The following is a 19,077-nucleotide window of genomic DNA, read 5'->3' as shown; positions in this document are numbered from 1 at the left end:
GTCTCAGCGGTGCGTATGTTTACGCTGTCTCAGCAGTGCATATGTTTATGTCGCTTCAGCAGTGTATCAGTCTAGGTTAGTATCTGTTAACAAAAATTGTAGCACAGTAATACTAAGAGAAATTTTGTGTACATTGCAGTTAAGCAGAGTTGGCACTCATTTGTGTTTCCTACTTTTAAAGATGTGTTGTCACAAAATTTGATTCAAATCTGTAGGTGAGAAACTTCTGCTTTTCTCTGTTGTGGCATGCAGGACTTATTTCCCTGTAAATAAACATTTCCCAACCTTAGTTACCAATTAAATGATAACCTGTGTGTGTGTGTGTGCACATGTGTGTATGTGTGTGTGTGCATATATATATATATATATATATATATATATACACACACACACACACACACACATATATATATATATATATATATATATATATATATATATATATATATATATATATATATATATATGATGCACAGAAATGAACAACTGTTTTGTTGTGTTCATGGGTTGCATTTTTATGTCTAAAGTTTGTTAAATACAGGTGTTTTGTAGATGTAGACTAGAGTAACATCTGAAAAAAGTGTTCACACCTGTTGTGAAAGACGGCTGAACTTATTTGCCTATATGACTTCTGATGCAAGTTTGTAAAAAATTAAAAAAAAAAAAAACACAAACAGTCCATAAAATAAGAGCTTTACTGCAATTATTATTTTTTTTTTGTTTTTTTTCTAGAAGTTTCCAAAATAAAGAGGGGGGCAGTGTCATAAGCCACACTATGATTTCAACATGTTTTTCATATATTGTGCGCATCTGTACATATCTGGTACAAGTAGAGGATATCAGTGTTCCCTTAGTTTCTTCAGATATGTCCTCAAAGTGAAACAGAGCAGTTTCACATTGGAATGATATAAAGAAATGTGCATTTTTTGTAATTGATGTGTTGTTTATTCACCAGCAGGTCTGTTATTCATGCCAGTATGCCCACTCTGGCTCTTGTGTAAGCATGTGCTGATTATCTCTGTAGTAGGATTCAATTGTTGTATATTTACACCACTAAGGAAAACATTTTTCTGCAAAGGACCTTCCAAAAGACAAAAAATGTTTGTAACCATACTAAATAGCTTTCAGTGGGCTGAACAAGTTCATTTTCCGTGGTGCCGCTTCATTGTTTGAAGTTGTTGAGGATGGTTAAGAAAGGATGTTTAGAATGGTTCAGATTAAAACTGCTGCATGTTCAGAGCGGTTCAGTGTGGCTGAAAGTGAAACCGCTGACTGCGCTGAGAGTTGGTACAGACCTGTAACTCAGCATTTCTTTGTACTTCACATGCATTGTTCCAACATACACTACACCATACCTTTCAACTGTACACATTTTCACAGAATGTCCAGATGTGTGCCTCATAGTTTGGGTCTGCTTTTAATAAACTTGTAGTTTATTGGCAAATCGTAGATGGTTGAAGTCAGAAAGTAGACATTTGAGTTTCAGACTTCACACCCTTCAGAAAATTCATGCTAATAAAAAAAAAAAAACTGTTCTGTCAATGTTGTAAGTTTGTAAGACCCGTTTTTAAAAAGTGTCCCTATTTTTGGGCCATTGTCCCCCACTATTGATGACTTTGTCCAGATTTCTTGCACTGATAAGTTGAGGTGTGCACTACACTGCTGGTAGTGCTACTGGTTAGACCAGCTGAAATGAACAGTTTATTTGTACACTTCAGGATTTGATTTATGTTAGCATGTTGAGCTTTGGTAGTAAGGCAGCGTGAAGCTGAACCCTCCAGAAGAGAATTTCTCAGTAATGTATTGATGTACTGTATTTGTAGAAATTCTTAAAAAAATGAGCATCAGTTACGAGACAAGATACTTAATAACTTAATCTGTGTGCAAGAAGCATTTTGAATAAAAAGGAAACGTTAACAGCGTCAATTATGATTTTTTTTTTTACCCAAAGTATTTTCATTTTTAAAGAAAACTTGCTCTGAAATTTTCAGGTACGTCATTGTACTAAGGATATTGTTACAGCATTTGGTGATGCAGAATTTTACATAAGCAAATCAATCTGCATTGTTTAAGTAGCCAAGTGCAAGCCTGTGGTATTGTTTTTTCTATTGGTAAAATAATTAGGAGGTGAACTGATTGTATTTATGAACACTTATTATAGCAACAACTGTTTAAACATCTTTGTCTTTATAACCAATTTAAAAAGTTTGAGTTTTTGTATCATAGAGCAAGTGATTATTGCTGTTAGGGTTGGTGACATTAACAGGAAATGGTGGTGGTAAATGAAATTAAATGCTATTCAATTTCTGAGGATGACTAAACATATGACTATTAAATGTTTACTTATTAATTCATGATGATTGTAGAAACATACATGACGTATAATTTACTAGTTTAATGTTGTATTATTTATTTTTGTTCGTTTTTATTGATCTTAAATATTTAATTGAGAAGTCACATGATTGCATGTGTATGTATAAAAGATCTCTGGGTTGGTTGGTAGTTCTCTCTGACAAAGTCAGATATAATTAAAGAGAAAAGCGCTAAAATACAGAGTGGTGATTCCATTCAGTTTGTTGTTTTATTATTTTTGGTGTCTGTCACAGTGATTTCTGTATTTTGGTTTATTTAGTTACATTTTTGACTCCATACTTTACAAGACGGAGATGTACTGAAGGATGAAATAAGTGCAGGCAAGAACATCTGGGCATTATCCAGCCTAGTGGCTTTGAGTGATGAAGTTCTGACTGTGTGACCCAAGTTTGATTAGTAGCTTCAGTGTGAATGGAGCTGTCAGAGAAAGATGGCCATCAGGAGACAATGGCCATTCCCATTATGTTTGTGTCTGTGTGTGTGTGTGTGTGGGGGGGGGGGGGGTGAAGTGGAGAGCACACACATTGCCACAGCCCCTCAGAGGAAGGAAGGCATTACATAAGTTCTTAGACAGGCCCACCAAACCACCATCACGAGGAAGCCATCTTGTTTGTGTAGATGAATGCATTTTGGAAGTTGTTAGATTGTTCAAATGTCCTCAAAGACAGGATGATGGCAAAGACAAAAGCAAGCCTGATGGCCAACTGAATGTTGCCTCTGTGGAAGAAGTGTAGCAAGAGTGGGGTGAGTGGGACGTGAAATTCCTGCATTCTTTTACTTGAGTTTTGTGCGTGGTAAGCTGTTGCAGTCATTTGTTACAAATATAGCAGTTGGCTTGCTACTGTTTGTAGAAGTGTTTTTTTTTTTCTTTTGCTATTTATTTGAAGAACTGAGAGGGTAGAGCATCGATTGGGAGCAGACACTGGACACAATATGAGACAGTTACAGCTCTGCTCAGTAGTTCTAGATGAATGAATAGGCCTGAGTCCAGCTAAGGCTGGCTTGATTGTCTGCAGGCAGAGAGTATGGGGGAGGAAAATCTTCCTATGGAATACATTTACCTCTACAGCTTTTTATTTGACAACTTTATTAATTTTAGTTGAGTATGCATTTGCTCTCCATAGTTGGCTGCTCTGTGCTTCAGGAGGTAGGAACTGATCTGTAAGCATTACTTTTTGCTCACTTACAGATTCACGTTTGGATACACACATCTAGACCATTGTAGCGTACACTATCAACTGCTACAATGTGCAGTAGGTGTGATGTACTTCTTCTTTCGGCTTTTCCCAGTTACGGGTCACCACAGCAGATCACCTGTCCACTCATGATTGGCAGTGAAGTTTTACAGTGCCGAGTTGCCAGCCCAGCGCCCAACCTTCCACAGAAGGCACACATATGCAGTCATGCCTAGGGCCAATTTAGAGTGTCCAATCCACCTACAGCATGTCTTTGGGATGTGGGAGGAAACCGGAGCACCCGGAGGAAACCCACACGACCACAGGGAGGACATGCAGACTCCACACAGAAGGCACCCCAGCCAAGGATCGAACCGGAGAACCTCTTGCTGTGAGGCGGCAATGCTAACTACTGCACCACCGTGGCCGCCCAGTAGGTGTGATGCTCTGTCCCAGTCAGATAATGTTAAATAAATAAATAAATAAATATTCTCATAGTAGTAGGTGTGATGTACTATGAGAATATTTATTTATTTATTTAACATTATCTGACTGGGATAGAGCCCATTTTTCTGCAGAGACCCGGGGAGAAATGCTCCAGATGCATGTCATTGGAATTTGGGAGGAAACCCATACAAATGCGGGGAGGACATGCAGACTCTGCACAGAAGGCAATCCAGGCAAGAATCGAACCGGAGAACCTCTTGCTGTGAGGCGACAACATTTAACTGCATCACTGTGCCGCCCATTCATGCACCATTAAACTGTCAGCTAATCAGCTCCTGTCCACCACTAGCTATGTACAGAAGCAGCATACTGTGTAACTACAGACACACTCTTCCATAGGGGTAGAGACTTTACTCTGAAGCTTTTGGAGCCATCCCTTCCCCTTGGGTCTTCATGAAATGTGGCTTCATGTTTATAGTGCTGATGTGAACAGCTTTGGTGTGTGTGTACTTGGCCAGTACAGTGCGACATAGTGAAGATTCTGAAAAATACTTCTGCATTACGTGCCCACCTGTACTACTATGATCTGTTGCAACTCTGTCAGGGAGGTCGAGTCCATTCTTGTTACTTGGGACTCCATCTGTAAATGGGGATATGGCTGTACTTGCATTTACTTAAGCCTTAACAGTTGCACTCTTATCCCATGTGACCAATGTTAATGTTTCAAGACATCAGAAACAATGCATCCTTCCTCCTCACTAATCTACTTTTGTCAAGTACAGTGTCTTCTCAATTGCCTAACATTTTATTTTACATATATGTGTTTGTGTATATATATGGAATCAGTAGTGATCCCCAAATGAAAATTTAACCGAATCAGTAATGGCCAGGCATACTTATGTGAAAGTGCTTTTCACCGAAGAAGCACTTTTGCATAAGTATGCCTGTTGCGGAGGTCGTACTACGGTGCAGATAGGGGAAAATTCCCTTTTCCTCACTGTAGTGCGATCTCGGAGTGAGAATATTAAAGTAGGGGGCGTGAGGGGGGCACAGCCCCCCTTCAAAAACGTTAATGCAATGTGTTTTTTTTTTTGTTTAACACACTTTAGCAAAAGCGCTTTTTCTGTGAAAGCGCTTTCACTAAAGTGTGTTCGGTGATTGTGGATTCGGACTGTTGAACTTTCGTTCAACAGTCCTAGGTCCCTACATATATATATATATATATATATATATATATATATATATAGATAGATACAGTGTGGCAGTGTAACCTGAGAACCGAAGTAGATATTAAATTTTCAGTTAGGGCTGTGTTGGAGTTGAATAACTTTACTGCAAGTTTGTACCGTTCTTAAAAATATAATTTGGCACATTTCATATAAATGTATCCTGAGTTTGAAATGCTCCAGATGTTTGAACTTATTTGCATGAATGATAAAAGGCTGTACTTATGGATAGACTTTTAAAGCATTACTGAATGGTATTAATTAGTAAACTTTGTCATAGGAATTGCAGAAAATAAATGTTCTTTTTTTTGTTTATTTTTGTTTTGGTTAACATGAGTTTGTTTTGTACCGTCATTGAAACTGTGTGATGTCTTACAGAATGACCAAGGACATCAGTTTGTTTGAATTATTAATCACTAGCAATGCAAAAGTTAATATTTATAACCTTTGTCTTGTGAACTGTGATCATCAAAACACATTATCAGTATAACCCCCCCCCCCCCATTATTAGCAAAGAGTCACTGCATCTAATCTCTTTCCATTTTTCCCCTATAGCATTGACTGTGCAGGGATCTTAAAACTCCGTAACTCTGATATAGAACTTCGCAAAGGAGAAACAGATATTGGCAGGAAGAATACCAGGGTTCGACTTGTTTTCCGAGTGCACATCCCCCAAGCTAACGGAAAAGTCTTGTCACTTCAGTCAGCTTCCATACCTATTGAATGTTGTAAGTGATCTGGAGTCATTACTACGTTCTGTTTTAGTTTGTTCATAAATGTGCACATTCTTACAAAGACAATTTAGACTAAAACATTTTGGTTATTAACACACACATTGCAGGAATGTGTTTTATTTTGTGTCATTGATTAATCTATGATGATATTCATTTATTTATTTATTATTTATTTTTGTTTTGCAATGTTATGCCATAGGAGACTGCATTATAAAAATGTTCTGTGGACCAGATCCTAAGAAACATACCTGCTTTAGTATAAATATAATCAGGTTTCTGATTGTGTTTAAGGCACACATGTCAGGAAATTCACTTTGAGAGTGAAGCAAAGCTTGAGAAGTTGATCTTGACATTCATGCTGAAAACATACAAAAACTGAGTTGTGATCAGAGAGACCCAGTCATAATTTTTGCGGTGCATAGAGATTAATGTCCACCGTGTAAAACTAGTTGCATAAAAAAGTGAAGGTGCATGAAGTGTGTTAAGATGTTTTTTTATTTTATTTATTTATTTATGTTACATTTGTTGACCAGGATTGTCTGACTGAGCTGAAGAGCCCTATTTCAGCAGAAGCCCGGGGAGAAAAGCTCCAACATATTATACAATTTTCATTATAAGTTAGCATTAAACAGCAATGTTACAGGATTATTACAAGGCATTAAGTAGCAATACAATGTTATACAGTGTCAATAATCAGGACTATAGCATAACTATTTCAAGATGTATAAAATGAAATATGTCATTAAGATGAGTATAGTTTTTGGGGTAAGTGGTTCCAAAAACCCAGTTTTATCATAATGTAGTTGCATGAAGGCAAGACAATTACTATAGAATGTTTCTCTGAGGTGATTAGTTTAATAGGTTTTAGAAGACAGTAGAAAAAGTAGTCAAGGAAGATTAGAGAGAGCTAGTGAAAAGAGCGAGTTAAGGGCAGAAAGTAGATTAAGGTAAGAGAAGTAGGGGATGTTTAAGGAGGGAGAGTGCAGTGGCAGGGCCAGTGACTTTTAAAGTGCTCTTTGGTGGCTGTCTTAAATTGTTTAGGATGTGTAAGGGTCCTGATTTCTAGTGGGAGCCTATTCCAGGCGATAGTGGGGTGATAGCTGTACATGTTGCATCCAAATTTAGACTTGGGTTTGTAGATTTGTAGTAGGTCTTGGTTAGAGCTTCAGAGATGTCTGGAGGGAGAATAATGGGAGATGAGAGGGGATAGTGCTGGGCAATAGGAAGGCTGGTATAGGACAGAATGGATGATCTGGAGTTGAGAGAGAAGAAGTTGGTGGGGTAATTCAAGCCAGTTTAGGTGTTTTAGAGAGAGACAGTGATGGGGTTTGTTGGGCAGCAAATCTAGCTACCTTGTTGTAGGTAGATTTGAGTTTGGTCAGGAGTGCTGAGTTAAGATTTGTGAGAATTTGAGAATTGTACATTAGACTGGGTAGAATGTAGGTAAGTGAGAGAGTCATCTTGGCTTCAGAGGTAAGGAATTTCTTGTTATGGTAAAGGAGCCCTAGTTTTGAATGAGTCTTTTTGATACAGTTATTAACATGCAAGTCAAATTTAAGCTGATCGTCGATGGTTATGCCTAACAGCTTAGTACTGGATTCTACCTGAATGGGAGTGTTATTAAGGGACTGTATGGAGAAGGAGGGTTTAATATTATTGAACTTTTTAGGTAGGAAGAGTAACAGCTTTGTTTTTTAGGGTTAAGGATGAGCTGGTTGTTGGACAGCCATGTTTCAACAAGTTAAAAGATGCCTGAGTAGCTGAGAAGAGCTTAGAGGGAGAGTTGGCTGTGGTGATGACTGTAGAGTCATCTGCGTATTGCACTAAAGATAACTGAGGATAGGAGGTATAGAGCTGATTAGCAAAGATATAAAAAAGTAAAGGCCCTAGGATAGACCCTTGAGGTACACCCATTTTGAGAGGGAGAGGAGGGGAGAGTGCAGAGTGCCGTCTCACTGATTGAGATCTGTCAGTGAGGTAGCTGGGGAACCATGCAACAGTATCAGAGGAGAATTTAAGGTTATGCAGTTTGTGCAGTAGAAGAGAGTGTGAGACAGTGTCGAAAGCTTTTGAGAGGTTCAAGAATAGGAAAGAAATAAGTTTATGGTCGTCCATGGCTATAGAGACTGTGTTGAGGAAGGATAATAGAGCTGTAGTGGTGCTATGTTTGGGTCTGAAACCATTTTGAATGGGTGTAAGCAGATTTTCCTGTATTAGATACTGCATAACTTCTTTATGAATACATTTTTCAAGTACTTTCGAGAGAGGGGAGGGGAGAGGATAATGATAGGTCTAAAGTTGGAGATATCAGAAGAATTACCTCCTTTGTGTATAGGTAGAGTGTGGCATTGTTAACAGATGGGAGGGACTTTAGACTCAGAGATAGAGTGATTAATTAGGATAGATACAGAGAGAGCAAGAGAATCAGCTGCTAGTAGAAGAAAAGTGGAAGGAATATTGTCAGCTGATGCTGAGCGTGGTTTTAATTTAGAGAGTAGAGTTTTGATGTAGCTAGTAGGTACAGTCCTGTCCTCTTTATCACTTTTCAAAAATAAACTGAAACCTTACCTTAGAACACACTGGTTATGCCCCTGTTCTAAACCTGATTAACCTTCCCTTATTTACTGGGCTCTGTTTACCTGCTAATCTCTCAGTACCAACTCCAATCCTCCTTTATAATATATACAATCTTTAGACTTGCTATGTTTAACTGACCAGTCCTGTTGATATTTTCTTAATTTTAGATGTTTATTGAGTTTCTTTATTTACCTGACCTTGTCTTGTTGAGATTTTCTTTGTATATGTGATGAGTTTGTTAGTTATGTAATTGAGCTTCCTCCCTTTGTTAATGTATTGTACTAGCATTTTTTTTGTTACTAAATTCTCTTGGAGCTTTTCTCCCCGGGCCTCTACTGAAAATGGACATATATCCAGTTAGACTAGCCCGGTCAACAAATGTAAAATAAAAATAAAATAAAATAAAATACAGGCTTGAGGGAGAAGGTATTTGAGGAGATAGTCTTAGGAGTAGGTTCAGAAAAGTTGGAGATGTTAATAGTAAAGGAGTTTGGGGTAGGGTTCAGTAGCTTAGATATTGAATCGATAAAATAGGTATTGAAGATGGTGGCAGTTTCTTCAGATGTCTTGTCTGGGCATGGATTGGGGGAGCTAAGATTACTGGGATGTAATATTTGGTTAATAGAGTTCCAGAATTTTTTAGGATTAGATTTTAGGGTTGTGAGAGGTTTGTTATAGAAGTCCTTTTTATCTTTGTTTGTGTTTTTTTGTCAGATTTCTGAGTTCTTTATATTTTGGTAAGTCTGCAGAGAGCTTAGTTTGTGACCATTTTTCCATAGTTTGTCTCTAGTTATCATAAGGGTACAAGTGGCTTTTGAAAGCCACAGAGATATGGTGGACTGGATTCGGACTTTGCAAGAGGGAGCAAGTGAGTCTAAGATGCTAAGGAAGGTGGAGTTGAAAGCTAGGACTGCTTCTTCTAGTGGGAGTTGGGTAAGGAATTTCCAGTTTACCGTAGAGAGGAGGGCATTAAAGGTTTCTGGATGGAAGTTAAGAGAGTTTACGACAAGTGATAAATTTAGGAGATTTTGAGAAATGGGGAGTGAACCTAAGCACTTTTATATGCGAGTGATCACTCAAGGTGTTTGGTAGGGTTTCAGGGTTATGATATTTGGAAGGATTAGATACAGCTCTATTATCCTTCTTCAACACAGTCTCAATAGCCATGGACGACCATAAACTTATTTCTTGCCTATTCCTCGACCTCTCAAAAGCTTTCAACACTGTCTCACACTCTCTTCTACTGCACAAACTGCATAACCTCAACTTCTCCTCTGATACTGATGCATGGTTCTCCAGCTACCTCACTGATAGATCTCAATCAGTGAGATGGCACTCTGCACTCTCCCCTGCTCTCCCTGTCAAAATGTGTGTACCTCAAGGGTCTATCCTAGGGCCTTTACATTTTAATATCTTTACTAATCAGCTCTATACCTCCTGTCCTTAGTCATCCTTAGTGCAATATGCAGATGACTCTACAGTCATCACCACAGCCAACTCTCCCTCTAAGCTCTTCTCAGCTACTCAGGCATCTTTTAACTTAGTTGAAACATGGCTCTCCAACGACCAGCTCATCCTTAACCCTAAAAAAACAAAGCTGTTACTCTTCCTACCTAAAAAGTTCATAAATATTAAACCCTCCTTCTCCATACAGTCCCTTAACACTCCCATTCAGGTAGAATCCAGTACTAAGCTCTTAGGTGTAACAATCGACGATCAGCTTAAATTTGACTTGCATGTTAATAACTGTATCAAAAAGACGCATTCAGAACTAGGGCTCCTTTACCGTAACAAGAAATTCCTTACCTCTGAAGCCAAGATTACTCTCTCTCTTACCTACCTTCTACCCAGTCTAAGGTACAGTTCTCAAATTGTCACAAATCTTAACTCAGCACTCCTGACCAAACTCAAATCTACCTACAGCAAGGTAGCTAGATTTTCTGACCAACAAACCTACAAATCCCATCACTGTCTCTCTCTAAAACACCTAAACTAGCTTGAATTACCCCATCAGCTTCTTCTCTCTCAACTCCAGATCATCCATTCTGTCCTATACCAGCCTTCCTACTGCCCAGCACTATCCCCTCTCATCTCCCATTATTCTCCCTCCAGACCTCTCTGAAGCTGTAACCAAGACCTACTACAAATCTACAAACCCAAGTCTAAGTTTGGACGCAACGTACAGCTATCACCCCACTATTGCCTGGAACAGGCTCCCACTAGAAATCAGGACCCTTACACATCATAAACAATCCACCAAAGAGCACTTTAAAAGTCACTGGTCCTGCCACTGCACTCTCCCTCCTTAACATCCCCTACTTCTCATACCTTAATCTACGTTCTGCCCTTAACTCGCTCTTCTCACTAGCTCTCTCTAATCTTCCTTGATTATTCTTTCTACTGTCTTCTAAAACCTATTAAGCAAATTGCCTCAGAGAAACATTTTATTGCATTTGTCTTGCCTTCATGCAACTACATCATGATAAAACTGGGTTTTTGTAACCACTTACCCCAAAAACTATACTCATCTTAATGACATATTTATTTTTATACATCTTGAAATAGTTATGCTATAGTCCTGATTACTGACACTGTATAACATTGTATTGCTACTTAATGCCTTATAATAGTCCTGTAACATTGCTGTTTAATGCTAATTTATAATGAAAATTGTATAATATGTTGGAGCTTTTCTTCCTGGGCCTCCACTGAAAAAGGGTTCTTCAGCTCAGTTGGACAATCTCGGTCAACAAATGTAAAATAAAATAAATAAGTACCCCGTCAATAAGAGTACTAGATGTGTGAGAGTAGGTTGGGGGATTAGCTGTGTAAGGCCATATAAATTAATATGAGTATTAGAGTTTGGATTACTGAGAGTTAACCAGTTAATGTTGACATCCCCAAGGAGGATAGTTTCATTGGGGATGTGTTGAGAAAAGTATGAGAATATTTTCGAGCAGAGGAATGTTGTCTCCTGGAGGAATATAGATGGCTGGTACTGTTATAGTGGTGTGGTCATTGATTTTAAGGTTAGCTGTCAGTAGTTCAGCAGGAGAAAAGGATGGGATCGGTTTCATACTTGTAGTGGTGAGGTGGTTGGAGTACAGGATGGCTACACTACCCCCTTTTTTATTTTGGCGATCTATGCGGAGTATATTATAACCGGGGGAGAATGTCTTTATCAGAGGTTTGGGGTTTTAGCCAAGTCTCTGTTACGGTGATGAGATCAGGGATGTGGAAGGCTATCCAGGCATGGATTTCACTAACTTTGTTTAGAATGCTATGGGCATTCATAGAGTAAAAGGAAATATGTTTGGAGAGGATGAGTTTATTAAGTAGGGAGAGGTAGAGTTATACATGGTGGGGTGATGGATGGGCCCAGGATTTGGATGTATGTCTCCTGATAGAAGCAGGGCTACATGAAGATGGTAAAGTCTGAAATTAAATGGGTTGTAAGTAAAGTACTTTATCTTTATTTTAGATGCTAGAGAGTGAGGGGGAGGAAGTTTGATTTTAGGCAGAGGGATTTTCATGGAAAAGATAGAGGTGGAGATTGTAATAGAGTACTGCAGAGATGAGAAGCAGTTGGTATGGGGATTAGTGGGGTCTCTTTGCACAGGTGGTAATGGAGTAGTACAAGATGTAAGATAGAGGAGGAGAAGTAATGGAGGCAAGAGGAGAATAGAGGGGGTTGCAATAGCCATGGCATAAGGTGGGGAAGTAGGATTGGGATGGAGTGAGGAGTGGGTAAGGGACTAGGAAAAGTAACTTGTTGGACCTGTTAGAGAGTTGAAGTAAAGTTTAAGTGAAACAAACCTGTAAGGGGAGTAGGGTTATGTAGAACGAAGGATTTGCAGCAGACTAAACTATGAAGTGATAAGTAGGGGAGGGTATGGTGTTTAGAATGTTATAGCAGACAGGAAGGGCTGGAGTTAGGGGAGGAAGGGATTAGGTGGTTAGGTATAAAGGAAATTATATGGTGAGTGAGGGTGGAGAGGAGTGAAGTGAACCCGAGTGTAGCGAGGGCAAATGGAGCGGGATTGGCCAGGAATAGTCACAAGAAACAATCGGCAGGCCATGAGGGAAAGAGTGAGGAGCACACAGTGAGAGTCCGCAAGTAAGTAGAAGAGATGAGGAGGTGTAGACAGAGAAGGAAGAGATGTAATAGCGAGTTATACACAGGTATTTGAAGTAAGATAAAAGCAGTTAAAACGAAACCATAAACAGAAAAACAAAAGGTATAGCTAACTAAGAGAGAAGGTTACACTAGGGTAGTGACTAACTTATAAATGGCAGAGAGAGATACAGGCAAGGTTTGTAAACAAGTGAGTGGAGGGGGGGGGGGCGCTCAGTGTTATGGAGGTATCCTGTACAGTAGACAAAGTAAGACTACTTTGTGCTATGAGCTTAGAACATACTTTTAGTGTAAACTGGCTTACAATAGAGCACAGGTGTAATTCCAGTTTTATAGCCCTGAAATCCATAAAACATGTAGGGCTGCCGCACAGAAGGCACAAGTGAAGTGTCCACAATCTGCTTTAAAAAAATGCTAGACATTTCAGTCTGCTGTAGGGTGTGCATGTGGGGGGAGGGTAAAAATGTATATAACAGCTAATAAAGTTGTAGAAATGCTTCAGATGCTGTTCTCTGCTGGTTGCGGTTATGCTGCAGTAAGACAAGATCGTAACAGCTCTCAAACGTGCTTAACATAGAAGTTTATGATTTGGTCTCCAATTATAAGCATTTTATTATGTGTTGCAGACAGGGATACAAAGAACTTTCAGTTTTTTTGGAGGGATATAAGTGGCATTAAAGTATTTTGCACTTTTAAATCCATTTGCTTCTCACCTCTATTTTTCTGCTCCAAAGGAGGTTTTAGCATTCTATAGTCTGAGTAAATGTCCAGCACAGAGCCAGATCCAGCATTTGGTGACCTAGGCCAACTGCCTAGGGCCCACTAACCAGGGGTCTTCCACATTTACTTTTGAATTGAGAAAAAGTTAAACACTTCACCAGCGTTGATGTCTTCTCCTTTACAAAGGAAAGGCTGCACTTTGCATCTGTCATCCATGCGTTTGTCTTTAATACAAAGCAGACACCAACGCAGACATAAACATGGTCCAAGCACATGCAGAATTTAACTTGCAACTGACTATTCTTGCAATTTAACTTGCCATTCTTTAACTTAAACTATTTTGCAGACCACTGTTGTTGGAATTTGTGTGTGTGTCTGTGTGTGTGTGCGTCTGTCTGTCTGTCTGTCTGTGTGTGTGTGTGTGTGTCTGTGTGTGTCTGTGTCTGTGTGTGTGTGTGTATAATGCCCTAGTTAAGGATGGCAGGTTAGTCAATTAACTTAGTCCCAAACCCTGTACCTTAGTTACAGGAGGCCAGAGCCTGAATGCTCTGCACCAATTAGCAGACTGTGCAAAGATTTACGAGTTTCAATGGAGACAAGAACATGACTCCTCTACACCAACTGTAAGACTGCTAAACGAATTGTGAGTTTTAGCACATTTTCAGGGAATCATGAGTAGTCCTTTCCTATCACTGTTGCAGTATTCTTTAACGGATCTTGTGCCAGGTGTAGCCCAACATCTGGCCAGTATACAAATGCCTGTAGTACTTATAGGAGTCATATGTCAAACATATGCTCCCACACATGGCATAGGGCATAAAGGTTATGTACGGATGCACACACACAACTTCTTTGCCGCCAGTCTGAATGCCATTGTTGAACATCAGACTGAACTCCCCTCTGCTATGCTGGTTACCAAGGTGTGTTTTCAGGTAAGTGCACCATTGGGGTTTCTTTTCTTTCTTCTGTTTCTTGTTATTGTGTTCATGTCATCCAGAAAGGGAAATGTCAGTGTGGGAGGCAGATTCTTCATAAAGACCATCACAACCAGTGTCTTTTTTTTTTTTGGGGGGGGGGGTGCTTTCTACAATCATACACAGTACTTTGTCTGCCAGACGTTTGTGCATAAGATCCTATGTAGTCATCTCTCCTTGTCCATATACCTGGAGAAACAACTTTTTAAATTGTTGGCTAAGGGTGCTGTGGTGGAATCCTCCTGTCCTGAGGGCCAGCTGCATGTAAAGAAGAAGGCCAAAAAAGTTAGGTCCAATCTGGCTGCTGTCCAGTCTTTCCTGGATGTCTCTATCGAGGTTGGTAAAAGCCTGGGGGACTGCCCAGTGGTTGCTTCGGTTTCCTGTGCTGCGACCCATCAGGCGCTGGCATGGATCTGCATTCTTGCACATCCTCTAAGACTTTTCAAACATCTGTACTTGAAGTTGAGGGGGAACCTCGGCTTATTATATCTGAGGAACGGAAGGGAATTCTCAGATCTTAGTAAGGGAGGATATTCCTAGAGCCATTGTAGAGTCGAGTTAGGGGTCTACCCCTCCAAGGATGTTTTGAGTGAATGTCCTGCAGAAAATTAAGCAGAAAAACAAAGCATATTTACCCTGTTAAGGATCCCCTATGTGAATGGTAGGATTATACTCAGGGTTTATTTAATGCTTTGATGGCCTTGAAGTCTCCTCAAGGGGCTTGTGATCCTGCTCCTCCATGGTCAGTGCCTGCTCCTCTCTGGTCACTCCCTGCTCCTCCATGGTCTTCCACTCCACTCAAGAGATCTAGGGAACTGGATCTTCATATGAGGATCTGGACTCAGGGGAAGTGTCCTTGGCTTATTCTTCCCCCTTGTACTACAGTTCAGAGCAGGTGGATTCCATAAGTCCAGATTCCCCTTTGGAAGAACTCTTCTTTGGGGATATCATTGCCTGCATGATGGATTATTTTAGGTGGGATTGTTCTTAAGTCTCTGAGATTCAAAAAAGATATTATGAGCTCCTACAGATGGAGTCTCTCAAACCATCTGCTGTTCCTCCTGTTCTGGCTTCCCTTCTGGATACCTTCTTGGGAGCAACTGTAACCCCTGACTGTCAGCCTCCTGCACCTAAGAAGTTGGATAAATTCTATAAAATGATTGAGGAGTGCAAATTTCTTTATAAACGCCCTTCTGCTGATCCTTTTGTGGTGTCAGTTTCCCTTGACAAGCCATCCAAGTTGTTGTTGTTGTCCATCAAACTTTTGCCTTCTGTAAGGATGGTAGGGCAATGAAAGGTTTGGCGAGACAGTTTACACTGCTGCCACTTTATCCGTTAGGGCCATTAATTACCAGACTCATATGACAAGGTGTGTTTTGGCTGTTCTTCATCAGGTTTATAGGATGGTTTCTGACCTTCCTGATTCTGAGGGGAAGGCTTCTGTCCTTTCCCTGCTGGACTCATCTTCTCAAGTTGCTCACCACTCAATGAAATGCAGGCATGATGCAGCTGATTCCTCTTTCAGGGCTGCTGCCTTTGGTTAGGGTATGGGGTGTTATTTTTGGGTTTGTTTGATAACATTAAGGCCAAACTTTTGGATTCTCCTTTAGATAACAAAAACCTTTTTGGATGTGCTGCTGAGCTTTTCAAGTCTCTCCAGGACAAGGGAAATGCCATTCAGGAGCTGAAACATATTTTTGTTTCTCCTGTTCCTAAACTTTAGAGGAATTATCCCTACAATTTTGCCTTTGTTCATTGACAATCCTGCCCCTCTGCCTGAAGGCAAGAAGTGTGTGCCTCCTGCTAAGGCTTCTCAAACTCCTGCCACTCAGAAACCTACTTTCCAGGAGAAGCCTGGTTTTATGACAGTTGGCGTCCTCCTTCCCTCGGTCATTTTTCCTTGTCCCTCCATCATTCCATGTCTTTTCCAAATTGGCTATAAGTCATTTCAGACTTTTGGGTTCTGTCCATTATTCATCAGGGATATTTCATGATTTAGAAGTCCCTTCCTCCCTTTTCAGGCTTTCCTCAACCTCCTCAGGAACAGCACTCTCATTTTCCAGGGGTTTTTCACTTTCATTTGGCTCAGGGTACCTTTCAAGCTGTGCCTGCTGTCCAGGTAGGGAAGGAATTTTATTCCAAAATGTTTTTTCAGTCCCACGAAAGGAGGCCACATGGAGACCAATTCTTGATCTCTCATGGCTGAATACCTTTCTCAAGATTCCTTCCTTTTGGGTGTTATCTCTGCAGAAATGATTTCCTCTTCTTCTACCCTGGGCCTTTCTGGAATCTCTGGATCTTAAGGATGCCTACATTAACATCCCCATTCATCCCTTGTCCCTGGGACTTTCTGGAATCTCTGGATCTCAAGGATGCCTACATTCACATCCCCATCCATCCCTTGTTAGGAAAGTTTTTATGTTGCTTTGTCTCTTCCTTGCATTTTCAGTTCTCTGCTTTGCCTTTGGCCTCCCTACTTGACCCAAGGGTATTCCTGAAATCTCTTGCTCCTGTCATTGCTTTTTGCAGGCTTCCAGGAATTCATACCTTTTCCTATCTAGACGATCTGCTTATTCAAGCTCCTTCCCTAAACCCTCTGCTTCAGGATCTCAAGTTTAGTACATCCCTGTTAGTCTAAGGTTCACCGTAAACTTTCAGAAGTCAGTTCTGATACCTTCCTGGGATCATGGTTTCCTCTGCTGCAGAGTTCAGAAAACTTCCCATGCTGGCATCTCTGCCTGCCCCCAAGGTTTTTTCTTTAATTACTTTTTCCCAATCCCATCTTGTTCTGGCATCTGTCATGGACAAGGAATTTGTCAGGGTTCTCAGGCTTATGGCTTCCACCATCCTCATGCTTCCTGTTGGTGGGTTGTACGTGTGGAAACATCAGTGGTATCTCAAATCAGTGTGACTTCAACACTGCCACCCCTGGCGTTTCTGGTACCTTTTATTCCTTGTCTCAAGGTTGAGCTTCAGTGGTGGATTCTTTAACTTTCTCTCGACCCGGGGCTTCCTTTTCAAGCTCTATTTCCCACTCAAGAGCTTTTTACAGATGCCTTAGACGCACGGGGTGTGTGGCACCTACTTTGGCCCCGTGAAAGTGCATGGTATCTGGCTTCCTCATCAGAGGTCAGACTATATCAACATAAAAGAGATGAGGGCTCTCTGCTTCTGGATCTGCAAGCTTTTTGTTCCCTCTTTCATCCTGGGCCCCTCAAAGTTTTCACAGACAATACCACAGTCACGTGGTATGTCATCAAGCAGGGGCAACAAAGTCCTATCTTCCTTAAAAGACTAGCTCTTCAGGTCTGAGATCTAGCTATCCAGTATCCGTTAACTCTTCAGGCAGTTTACATTCCCTCAGACCACAGTCTCATGAATGGATGCTTCACAAGGATGTGTTCATGATCAATGTCCATTGGTGGAGTATTCTTCAGGCAGATCTTTTTGCTTCCAATCTGAACAGACAGCTTCCTCTATTCTGTTCCCTAGTCACAAGTCCTATAGCTTGGAGAGTGGACGCCCTGTTTTGTTCTTGGAAGGGGAAGTTTCTGTACACCCTTCTTCCTCTGTTACCATGAGTTTTATTTACTTATTTATTTTATTTATTTATTTGACGTTTGTTAACCGGGTTGGTCCTATTGAGCACATGCCCATTTTCAGTGGAGACCAGAGGACAAAACCTCCACCCAAAAGTTAAATACAAATGAAGTAGTAGTTATACAAATTTTTCAAAAATAAATAAAATACAAGTAAATACAGAGCAACAGCAGAAGGATATGTCAAGATACAACAGTACAAAAAAATTGTCTAGATGTAGCATTATAACATTGTCAATACAATCGATGTTGGATACAAGTAAGAAAAAAATGAAAAAGTAAAACCAAGCAAACAAACTACAAGCTCATGTGACCTAAGAAAAATAGAGGTATATAGATCAGAGATTTGTTAACGGGATATTCTAGGAAAATGTTGTGCAAAAAAATTAGGAGGGGAGAGAAGAAGGGTTTTATGTTGGGTCATGATGACAGGAGCATGTCCAAGACTCTGATAGTAGGTGTTTCAGTTCTTTTTTGAAACAATTGGAATATGTAATGCATCTGATATGGATTGGGAGTTTGTTCCATGTACGAGATACTGAGTATTTGAATAATAGTTTACCAATGTTTTTATTGGGTTTATAAATGTGAAATAGTTGTATGTCAGTACTGCGAAGTGGGAATTAAGGGGTATAGTAAGATACGAGATTTAATAGGGAAGGCTGTGGCACTGTTGAATACAAAGTGAGTTAAGAGAATTTGGGAAAGTTGAAGTTTATGTTGAGAGTTCAAACCACCATAGGTTGTTTAGTGCCAGGCAGTGGCTGGTATGTGGTAGGTTTGCAGCAAATTTTGCAGTTTTATTATATGTTTGTTCCAGTTTAGTAAATGTGGAGGTCTGAAGGTTGATAAGGATTGGAGCAGCATAAAGAAGGCTTGGAAGTAAATAAGCTTGAGCTAAGGAGAGTCTAGAGACTAGGGTGAGACATTTTTATTTCTGTAAAGAAGACCTAGTTTTTGTTTTGTTTTTTTTATGGATTGTTGGAGGTCACATTTTAATTGATCATTTCTTATCATACTGAGTAGCTTTGTGTGGGATTCTGCATTAATGATTGTGTTAAGGGATGAAATAGTAAATGTGGCTTTAAGGTGAGAAAGATTAAAAGTTTAGTCTTCT

At 40.0% G+C, this 19,077-nt stretch overlaps 1 protein-coding gene across 2 annotated transcripts in view; it reads left to right on the top strand.

Annotated features, from left to right (window-relative positions):
• Window positions 1-19,077, top strand: part of NFATC3 (nuclear factor of activated T cells 3) — a 1,346,548-nt gene that overhangs the window by 808,553 nt on the left and 518,918 nt on the right. For both annotated transcript variants that reach the window (XM_044082043.1, XM_044082044.1), the window contains one exon: window positions 5,777-5,949. In XM_044082043.1, the coding sequence (XP_043937978.1) occupies window positions 5,777-5,949 (173 nt within the window). The remainder of the gene's footprint in view (window positions 1-5,776; window positions 5,950-19,077) is intronic.

Source organism: Protopterus annectens, chromosome 8.part1 (assembly GCF_019279795.1).
Source record: "Protopterus annectens isolate FY-2018-M chromosome 8.part1, PAN1.0, whole genome shotgun sequence".
Classification (NCBI taxonomy): domain Eukaryota; kingdom Metazoa; phylum Chordata; order Ceratodontiformes; family Protopteridae; genus Protopterus; species Protopterus annectens.
The sequence above is the reverse complement of the archived record's forward strand: the minus strand, read 5'-3'. Positions and strand labels throughout refer to the sequence as shown.